Below are 11569 nucleotides of genomic sequence, written 5' to 3'. Positions count from 1 at the left end.
AACGTTGGTCTTTTTGTGTAGCAGAGTGGACTGCGAAGCTCCATATTTGAGTTGTGATATCCTCGACTTTTGTTTTTGAACGTACCCAGTTGTTCCTCTATCGTAGTGAAATGGACAAGAACACGATGACGCATGTGGAGAGAATACGTAGATCGGATGGACCCATTCGATCCAAGACACAGAAGCTCAACACCAAGCAACCCATAGGAAGACCCAAAAAACGATGGTACGAGAGCTGGAGCTCCGGATCGCAGCAGAGACTGTAACAGAAGAAACAGGACGTAGTGCTATTAGAAGAAGAAGCAAGAATTGGGAGATGTTTGAAACTTTCTTCACCACTAATGCACCATGTGCTCACTGTAATCACTTTCTCATTAGCGAGTTTGAGGTCATTTAACTTCTTTGCCATTAACGTTGTATACAGTCGGAAAATGAAAGAATACCCATGAACGATCACATCAATGTCTTTTTCTATAACAAACGTTTGTTATTTATAGAAAAAGACAGCAAATACAAATTAAGTGATTGATGTGATCGTTCATGGGTATTCTTTCATTTTTCCGACTGTACATCAGTTTGTATACACCAGTTTTATTATAAACATTTTTTTATACTTCATCGTTTGGCTGTAACAAAAGAAAACCAGAGGTTGGCGCACTTTTTAGAAAATATCTATTGCTATTTATTAATGAAGTTTTCCATTTATCATTTTTGTGAGCAAAAGTTTCTTCTAAAGTCTAAAGGTTCCGTCTTCTATCGAAGCTTGGATATTAACATGGTAATTCTTATGTTACTTACAGAAACTCTAAATAGTTGGTTAGAGCTGTGACTAAACCATTTCCTTAGATTTCTTAACCAGGAGCTCTTCTTCTTTCGTCTTTTTTAGCTTTTATCTTGCCTTCAATAATCCAACGCAGGAGACCCTCTTATTATGTGACCGAATTATTCAAGCTTCCTTCTGTTAATTGTCTGTATAATTCTCCCCTCTTATTAACTCTAGGAAGGACTTCAATAACAAAAGTTTGTCTTCCGCCAATAAAAAACCATGTAATAAATACTAAATTTATTCTTAAACTTTTATTTTAACAATGGTGTTAGCTTTACCGAAACTATAGTAAGCCAAAAATGGACAAACTTCCATCAACCACAGAGCCAAATGCTCCAACCAATTAAAAATTATTCTAAAAATACTGTATTTCAATACTATGGTTAAAACAAATCCTATAATCCAAAACCTAAATCTCAGAAGGAGACTCATGTCAAATAACTTCTTGTGTTCTTTGCTCTCCAACAATTTCTGGTTATTGTTGTCATCTACAGGTTTAAGTAAATCATAGAGGTAGTTCATCATTACTTTATATCTTAGTATAGGATTCATTGTCCAAAGACCATGTATCAGATGTCTACTCATTTTCAAATAGGTGCGATCTCTTTTCTCGACCTGAGGAAAAAATGATCTGTCTATTAAAAGGTTGCATATTTCTTTGGTTTCTTCAACTGATTCACGGCAAATATTGAATCTGAAAAGTAGAATATGAGTTAATTGAAAATTTTATAAAGGAAAATGGATCAAAAATTAATATTAATGCAGTATACCCGTATATAACAATGAGCATAAAGAACAAAACAGCAAAGATCAGTTTCAATGAAACAATTTCTAAGAAGATCAAAGTCAAGAAAGGCGTGAAACAAGGTGACTCTATCTCCCCGGCACTGTTTAACCGGATATTGGAAGCAATAATAAAGAGGACAAACTTTGCAAACAAAAACATTATTACAGGTCAACTTCAAGTGATAGCTATGCAGATGATCTAGTCATCATAGCAAAGCCGAAGATGACACTTTGCAATTGAAAGCAATTGAAAAATTAGTACAAAATAAAATACATGACGATAGGGAAGGAAAGGACGACACAACAACTCAGAAATATCTAATAACCCAGGACGATATAAATTTAAAACTGTATCCACCTTTAGCTACTTTGGGGTAACAACACGGAAACCGGAGAGAACAGAGAAAATAATTCTGAAAGACAAAAACATATGGAATGGGTGGAAAACTGCTGAGAACTGCTAAGAAGTAAGAGAACAAAGGTGAACCTATATAAGACCTGTTTGTTGTTACATATAGGATGGAAACAACGACGATTAACAAGAAAGAGAAAGATTTCTCAAATTTGAAAGAAAAATAATGAGAGCGATACTGGGCCACAACGTAACAAGAGAGGGAGAAAGAAGAATGAAAACAAATGCCAAAGATGGAGAGAGAAATGAAGAAGAATTAAAGAGATACAATATAGTCAGATACATAAAATCTCTTCGCTTACAATGAATGAGATACTTATAAACAGAGACGACCAACACTCAGATATGTTGAGAAGGATAACTAACTGGACACAACTATGGCCCAGGTGTAGAGGAAGGTCTTGAAGAAGATGGCTTGATGATGTAGATGATGAAAAATGAATGTTAAATACAAGAAAGTTCAGTGCAAGGACAGAAAGAAGTGGAATAGATCAACGACAGCATCAAAGACACACAGCAAGTTATAAATGATATAGATGAGTAATCCACCTCACCCAAGAATAGGAATTTGAACGCCATTGGGTAGCTATAATCCTTAGGGATTATAATGCTAAATAAATGAATTAATTAATGAATGATTGTACCTTTCTTCAATTCCCATTAAATATCCCACTACTCTCCATACATGGATGAAAGCTTTCCATTCTTCTTCGGTGACGTTGTGCAACCCAACCATTCCTGGCCTTGCTACTTGGAATCCCATAAATCCAAACTGTGTAAACGCCATGTCTGCTTGGGATATTCTACATAGACCATATGTCAAGCCTTTTTTACTAGCAGCGGTGTGTTTTTTGTTGACTTCCTGTATAGACCCCCATAACCTAAAAAAATAAATAAGTAAATAGGTTAGGTTAGGTTTCTACCTAACCTGTGGATGTGTAATCTACCTACTGTAAATTTCTACATTTTGCTATTAAAAAATATGTAATGAGTAACTGATAACAGAAAGAGTTTCTAGTGAATTGAGTTAATAACTAGTAAACAATGGAAAACAGAAATAACGGACAAAAAAGAGCACACAAAAGAGCTAAAAGAAAATAGATAATAATATATAAAAAGCTTTAAACAAGAAAGCATACTGAAATTATATCAAAACAAGTTATATGATAAATTTAATAGAACAGAATTTGGGAGTTGACTCTCTCTAGCTTTTTTGGCCCTCCTTAGTACTTCCTCATTAGTTTTTATTGTTGTCCAAGGTATTGCCAGTATCAGTTTATGAATCCTAGTCCATTGAAATGTTACATTTAGGGTTGCATTTCTTAGAGGAGTCAATTTTATTTTTTTAATGTGTAGGGGGGTTCAGTAGAAGCTTACGTTCAAGTTTTTGGGGTCGCCGCCCTTGTCCCCCGGCCGCCATCTTGGAAAAAGGGGGGCAAAGGGCTTCCGCACTGTATCTCCTAAACTAGCAACTATACAGAAAATTTAATTACACATAAAATATAGCAAATTAAATTTTCTACAATTTTATATCTATTACTATTTATCGTCAAGTAACCAACAAAAAAGTTATAAACAAAAATAAGAGAAACCTTTGTAAGAAGTTTCCTTTTCGAGGTTTTTTCCGTTCATTTTACAATAAAATCACATCATAGCGATTTTATAGAGGAGTTTTCAACGAACAATTTCCACTATAAAGTTGTTTAATTTTATTTATTTATCCAGGTTTTACAGCGCTCCAAACTTGACCAGATTCTCGAATTCTCATAGGAATACAATAAAAACAAAACCTTGGGCTTACTTTTCTATCTATATATTTATTTGTTATGACTAACATTCCTATGCTATTATTAAGTTATTTTTGACCCTTTTCCCGGCCACCTATGAGGTAGAGTCTGGAGACGCGTTTTTTGTGTGGTATCCCCAATAGGCCTAATCCACGAAAAATTTCTAGACAAAATAAGATTATTTATTATTATATGTTGAAAAAGATCTATCATAGTTATTATTTTTTCATTTTTTTTTTCGATGGTCCAGGCTGCGAGTAAATATCTGAATCAGTATCCGAGGTGAATTTTTGTGGTATAATGAGAGTTAGAGTTGGCGTCATTGTCGGTAATTCATCTACCAATTAATTTTCTTCAATAATTAATTTTGATATATCCACGATGTTGCTGCAACTTTCACCACCATAATAGAGGCACACTGCTGAACATTTGAGGTCTGCTTTTCGGCAACCACATGCACTTCCAGTTTCCATTGCATCTGCTAAAGATGAATTCATAAGCTCGGTGGTACTGGAGGCTCGGAAATTTGGATTGGTATCCAAAATTTTACATGCTTTTTCCAACCTCAATTTTCTGGATCACAATGTTTACCGAGCCATGACTGAATCTGGTGATACACTCGGAATCTGTGGAAACGGGCTGCATCTTGTGTTGGAGGAAGTGAGAAGAGATTAAAAGCATTTTTTGTCACTATTTTAGCGAATCGTTTGTATCTCAGGGTTTCCAGAGAATCGTCTTTATTTTCGCCATATAAGGAGACGAAAAGCGTTCGCCGACAACAGTGGGTAAAGATGGCTCGACTTTCCCACTGACAAATAAGTTTCCCTAGAGATTTCTTACAAATAAAATAACCACCACTCATGATGCGCTCTTACAAAAAACACAAAATGCTTATCTAATAATAAAAAATTAAATTTTTTCCACAAGACTCTCAATAGTATTATCTATAAATCTCAAAATACTTTTCACAATTTTAAAGACGACTGCACGTGACCAAATAGGTAGCACAACTGTAAGAACAAGTTAAGTAGAGGGAGACCGAGTGCTATGCCACCTAGGATAAATTATAATAATAAAAGTAATAGCAGGCAGATATTCAGTCCGGTACGGAAGAAAAATGACGTAACTGCAAATTTTGCCAATTTGTGTTTCTTGCGCAATTAACTTCTAAAATACTATGTAGAGATGATTCAAAAAGACCGAACTGTAAAAATGTGCTGAGACACTATAAGGTAATTGCGTCGTTACTGAAATACGCGCTTTGTTAGACCTTGTTTCAGATGCATAATGACGCAACTGTAGATAGGGTTGAAAATGGGGCGATTAAATTAAGATGATGAAATTCGAACCAATATCGATGAAAATAAAAGCCAACACTGTCAAAAAATAAACGCCATACCGATGCTCCTGGACGGTTACTCCTCATTTAATCCCTATTTTAAACATTTAAAAATCGTTTTTTGCTCTTCTGAAGAATTTTGCATTTTGCGGTTGCGTTATTCTTCTTCTGAACCGGCGTATTTGTCCTCAAACAACTTCTGTGGCCTTTTCTATATAATATGCTTAGGGTTCTAAGTTTTATAGTGGAGAGAAAGGTCAAAAATAGATTAATATTAGCATAGGAATGTTAAAATCATAATAAATTGTATAAATAAAAAAATATTAAGATGAAAAGTAAGCTTAATGTTTTGTTTTTATTGTATCCCTATGAGCATTCGAGAATCTGGTCAAGTTTGGAGCGCTGTAAAACCTAGATAAATAAATAGAATTAAACACCTTTATAGTGGTAGTTGTTCGCTGAAAAACCCTTTACAAAATTGCTATAATGTTATTTTATTGTAAACTGAACTGAAAAAAAGTTATAACCTCCAAAAGGAAACTTGTTAAAAAATTTTTACTTATTTTTGTTTATATCTTTTTTGTTGGTCACTTGACGATAAAAAGTAATAGAAACAAACTTGTAGAAAATTTAATTTGCTACATTTTACGTTTATTAGATTTTCCGTAGTTTTGGTAGTTGACGAGATATAGCGCCAAACCCCTTTGAACCCCTTTTCCAAGATGGCGGCCGGGGGACAAGGGTGGAGGCCCCAAAAACTTGAACTTAAGCTTCTACTGATCCCCCTACACATTAAAAAAATAAAATTGACTCCTCAAACAAATGCAAGGTATGGCCTAAAAATGTAACATTTCAATGGACTATCCACATTTCCAATGCTTTAATTTTGTTCATGCTTGATATTTTTAGTGTACACACTTCTGCATCATACAAAAGTACAGATCAAAAATTGCACTTAACCATTCTTTGTCCTAGCTCTAAACCGAGATGATTATTGCAAAGAAAGCGGAGCCCAAGCTAGAGTCGGAAAATTGATAGATTTCGATAGAATTAGGAAAAGTGGCCTTGCGTCACGGGTAATTTCTTAGCAGATTTAGTAATCTTCTAAATGAAGGGCAGGCACTTCTGGTGTGGCATTCTCAGGTATCAGACCTATCTTTCTCTCGCAAAATCCGAGAGGAGGATGGAAGGACTGTGTAACGGAGGCAGGGCCGCCGAGAGGAATGAGCGGGCCCCGGTAACAAGTGAAGAGCGGGCCCCCGCAAAAAGTGAACAACGAAAAAAATTGTTTAATATTTATAAGGAATAAAATTATCAATTTTAAATAATATGAAAGATTTCAAATATAAATTTTATTAAATTTTGATTAGAAACCAAATTCCCTATTTATAATAGGGAAAAATTTTATAATACAGGTGCTTTTAGAGTTTTCAGATTGACAAAGAGGCCCAATTTTCGAAAAATTGCATGATTTTACCAAATAATTATCAATGCACAAAGTTGCTAGGCCAGTTAACCGGTCCTATTTCATTGTAGATCTCATAGCATTTTTAATGCGATGCGAGAATGGCAACTAAAGGATCTTTCCCCTTCAGCGGGTTAAATTTCTTAATTACTTAAACAATCTATGACAATATTAAATATTTCACAGCAAAAGAATTTCACAGCAAAATATTTCGTCGGGCTCAAAATTATCAGTCGCGTCACTACTAGGCTCAATCATCAAAAAATCTGGCAAGTTTCTTGCGCCGTTTTTAGAATAAAACAATAAAATATATTTTAAAATAGAGGTAAAGCTGATATCTCACAATAAAACACTGAAAACTTTTGTTTTCTATACTTCCACAAAATTTATTATTTACAACTATGTGACTACAGCTGTTTCGGCAGAGGGCCTTTCTCAAGTGATATAATTTACAATGTGTTTGCCTTTTTAAGTCTCTAACTGAAGAGGTTGAGGAGTGGGGAGCTGTTTTTCTCGAGTTGGTCATTCAGAATTATATCTGTATTTTTCAGTTTATTAATTTCCATAGATTCTAAAAAAGATAGCTTAAGGCCTTTATTTTGGATATGCAGAATTTGAAATTCTTCATTGAAAGAATGATTATGATCTAGAAGGTGAAGTGCGTATGTAGAAGTGTCTGTTTTTCTATTGTTGAAAGCCCTTCTGTGTTCTGCTATCCGTTTGTTAAAAGTTCTGCCAGTTTGACCGATGTACGTTTTCGGATAGTCACCACAAGTTAGTTTGTACACACCACTCTGTAGTTGCTTTCTCTTTCGGCTTTTATTGTTCTTAATATATTTGCTTAAGTTGTTGTTAGTTCTGAAAGCTGGTATTATTCCTTTCTTTTTTATGTATCTGGCTATTTTTGTTGTTATCTTGCCAGTATATGTGAGAGAGCAGAAGGTACTGGGTTCTTTCTATGGTGGTGGATACACTGATTGCAGGGCTTTCTTATGGAGTTTTTGATTTAAAATTTTGTTAACTGTTTGTTCGTTATAGCCGTTGTTTACTGCTATTTGTTTAATGATGTTTAGTTCTATTTCGAAGCTATTTTTTGTCATGGGAATGAGATAGAACTAAACATCATTAAACAAATAGCAGTAAACAACGGCTATAACGAACAAACAGTTAACAAAATTTTAAATCAAAAACTCCATAAGAAAGCCCTGAAATTAGTGTATCCACCACCACAGAAAGAACCCAGTACCTTCTGCTCTCTCACATATACTGGCAAGATAACAACAAAAATAGCCAGATACATAAAAAGAAAGGAATAATACCAGCTTTCAGAACTAACAACAACTTAAGCAAATATATTAAGAACAATAAAAACCGAAAGAGAAAGCAACTACAAAGTGGTGTGTACAAACTAACTTGTGGTAACTGTCCGAAAACGTACATCGGTCAAACTGGCAGAACTTTTAACAAACGGATAGCAGAACACAGAAGGGCTTTCAACAATAGAAAAACAGACGCTTCTACATACGCACTTCACCTTCTAGATCATAATCATTCTTTCAATGAAGAGTTTCAAATTCTGCATATCCAAAATAAAGGCCTTAAGCTTTCTTTTTTAGAATCTATGGAAATTAATAAACTGAAAAATACAGATATAATTCTGAATGACCAACTCGAGACAAACAGCTCCCCACTCCTCAACCTCTTCAGTTAGAGACTTAAAAAGGCAAACACATTGTAAATTATATCACTTGAGAAAGGCACTCTGCCGAAACATCTGTAGTCACATAGTTGTAAATAATAAATTTTGTGGAAGTATAGAAAACAAAAGTTTTCAGTGTTTTATTGTGAGATAAAATGAACTTCCATCAAGTAACGGTCGAATCCATCAATTATTTAAAGCTGATATAATAGATAGCCGAGGGCTAATTAAACGTATGTATTATGCACATAAAGTGAAGAGCAAAAACAACGGGAAAAATTACGTCTTTGGTCTGGTCGACGCCGGGCCCCTTACATCGCAGGTCCCGGCTGTACCCCCCTCTCGGCGGGCCTGGACGGAGAACTTAAAAGAGAAAGATGAAGGTGGCGAAGAAGTGTAAGGAACAGCTTTCCCTAAAAAGGGAACAGCTTAGGAAGAAGATGCTATCTAAGTTTAACAATGTTAGTGAAATGACCAATAATAAATAATGGTGTTTTGAAATACAACAAAAGCAAAATGCACTTACTTTGATCCAGGATTTAGGTCTTCTTTATACCATATCACCATATGAAAAATCGTTGATATGTACCTTATATAAGCAGTAAAGTCACTGCTCGACTTCTGTGTTAGTACTAAAATGTTCAGAATTGTAGGCATTGATAAAACTGCCAAAAGTCCGTTGAGTTTGGCAAATAACATCGCAAAAATATGCCTGTAGAAAAACTGCTGGCCCCTACAAACAAAATCAATATTAAGAAAATCGAAACAATATGTCAAAACAAAAGTACCTAAAATTTATTGCTTTTCTTTAAAAATCAGAAGTTTAGTATTTTTAATAATGGAAATGACATTAAATTGTACTGTTTTAATTGTCATTTACCTTTTGTAAAGAGCTTCATCGTAATAGGTTGGTAGTTGACATTTTTTACAAACGTTTGATTCTACAAAGGTTTTCTTTCCTTCATTTAATAAGCTATCGATAAATCGCTGAGCACTTTTCGCTGAAAAAAAGTCATGTTTTAGTTTTTGACTAAAACTTAATGGAAAGTGAAAGCTATAAAACTATGAACTATGTAGGATACAAAAAATTAAATATAAAAGAGCTGGATGGAGATTTAGTCCTGTCGCCAGGGGTGGTACAACGGCCTCCTTAATTCAGATGAACTTACCCAAGATTTTTTTATGTATTTTGACCCGTAGAACACGAATTTTTTGGGTAACAGTTGATCCGGATGTCGATAAGATTGTTATAAACAAAGAACTTGAGGAATTACATAACAGCGATTTTTCGCAAAACAAAACATTTCTTTGTATTTTTTGGGTGATTCTAAGCAAAAAATGTTCTTACAAGTTTTTTCGTAGAATGCATAGTTTTCGAGATAAATGCGGTTGAACTTTAAAAAAATCGAAAAATTGCAATTTTTGAATCCAAATAATTTTTGACTAAAATATAAAATAGCAATTCTGCTTATAGGGGAGTGCATTTAAATTTTCACTTCGGAAAAAATCAAACAAGATAAAACTTTTTGTAATTTCATTAAGAAATGTTTAATAAACAACATATCAAAAAGTTCTACTCGAGAAGTGGGTGCTTCATTTTTTATTAAACAAATGAACAGCGAAGTTAGAGATGTTTTTTTAAATAACTCCGAAAATATAATTTTTAGAAAAAAACTGACTTGACCATTGAAAAATTCAGAAAATTTTACAAAAAAAACCTTATATAAAGATTTTTCTAAAATTAAATCTCTAGCTTCTGTAATTTTTTATTTATAACGCTAAAGTCACCCTTCTCACACACATTGGTTCACTGTAAACTAGCGTTGGAAGAAGTGCACGGTTGAGTTTTTTTAATGTAATTTTTTAACTAATGGATCAAAAGAAATTTTACAAATTGGACATGAAAGAAGATGAAATAAGCTATCTTATGGTTGTAATAAAGAGAAATAAAATGTATGGACATAAGTACGGTGTGGGCGGAAAGTGAGCCTTACATGAATTTTGTTTAAAAATGATTTAAAAATGTGTAACTAATACAATTTTACCTATAAAACTCTCAAATTTGCTCAACTTACCTCTCAATCATCTTACTAAACGATTTTTCATTCAAAAAAAATCTCAAAATTTTAATTCAAATAATACAATGTCTCAAAAAATGTAAGTTTTGAAAACTTCGTAGTTTTACAGAATTCCCACCATTTTAAGACGGTTTTACTCAAGTTTAAATAAATCTAATACCATTTTTTTTAATATTTTTTTAAAGCTTAGGATCTAGTCTTTAAAAAACACTGAATTATTTTAGTTTAAAAATGAAATTAATAATTTCTTTTTGAGAAAACTAAGAAAGATAATAAAAATGTAATACAAAAACCGAAAATTCCAGCTGAAAAAATGTATATACAGAGTGATCAAAACTTTTTTCTGTAAAACTTACCTCAAATACATTTAATAATAAGCTTCAACAATAAAATTTTTATTTAGCTCTTATACAGTATGTCTGCGTAACTTGGAACCTATAGATAACTTTTTAATATCAGTTTTACGAAAAAAAGTTATTCTTTATAAAATACTCTGCATCGTATATAACATAAGATGCAACCATCAAATATCCAATTTTGTTAATTTTGTACGAGGTATGTCAAAAAATATGAATTTCATTCAAGAGTAAAGTACCTTTATATTTCACAATATCAAAAATTTTTATAAAGAAAAGTTGTTTGGAATTTAAACTATGTTCCAATATGTAATTATATCCTTGTAATCGAAAATTTGTTTTTTTTTAATATTGTTTCAAATTAATTATACCCAACATGATTAAATTTTCACTTATTATTTATGATAACTGTTTTATTATTAATTTTATGAAGAAAGTTATTCGTCATAAATAGCTGTGCATGGTCTAACACTAACAGCCGGTTTCCGAAACGTTATTCAAATCTCCGATCATCTAATCGGCTGTCAGATTTGATCAACTGTTAACCTGTGATGGGTTTCTCAAACGCCAATTATAGGGCTTTTCATCGATTGTCATTTGTTTCGAGCTTGTGTCATATGATTGTATAATCCGTGTATAATATTAATATACACGGATTATACGAAATATGGCAGGAGCTCGAAACAAATGACTGTGAATGAAAAGTCCTATTGTAAAATTGCATGATCATAGATCATGTAATCGATGATCTGACATACAATTTGGTAGCGATACTGTCACAATTGACTGTTATCCTTCAAAATTTCAATTATATTAACCTC

At 33.2% G+C, this 11569-nt stretch overlaps 1 protein-coding gene across 1 annotated transcript in view; it reads right to left on the bottom strand.

Moving 5' to 3' along the window:
- Positions 1–1048: 1048 nt before the first annotated feature.
- The window catches only part of LOC114334049 (uncharacterized), an 89091-nt gene continuing 78570 nt past the window's right edge, over positions 1049–11569 (bottom strand). Inside the window, exons 8-11 of the mRNA XM_050660794.1 lie at positions 9195–9315; positions 8841–9047; positions 2669–2905; positions 1049–1520 (exon numbers count right to left, since the gene is read on the bottom strand). Coding sequence (XP_050516751.1) covers positions 1070–1520; positions 2669–2905; positions 8841–9047; positions 9195–9315 — 1016 coding nt within the window. The 3' untranslated portion in view covers positions 1049–1069. The remainder of the gene's footprint in view (positions 1521–2668; positions 2906–8840; positions 9048–9194; positions 9316–11569) is intronic.

Source organism: Diabrotica virgifera, chromosome 9 (genome assembly GCF_917563875.1).
Source record: "Diabrotica virgifera virgifera chromosome 9, PGI_DIABVI_V3a".
NCBI classification, from domain to species: domain Eukaryota; kingdom Metazoa; phylum Arthropoda; class Insecta; order Coleoptera; family Chrysomelidae; genus Diabrotica; species Diabrotica virgifera.
The sequence above is the reverse complement of the archived record's forward strand: the minus strand, read 5'-3'. Positions and strand labels throughout refer to the sequence as shown.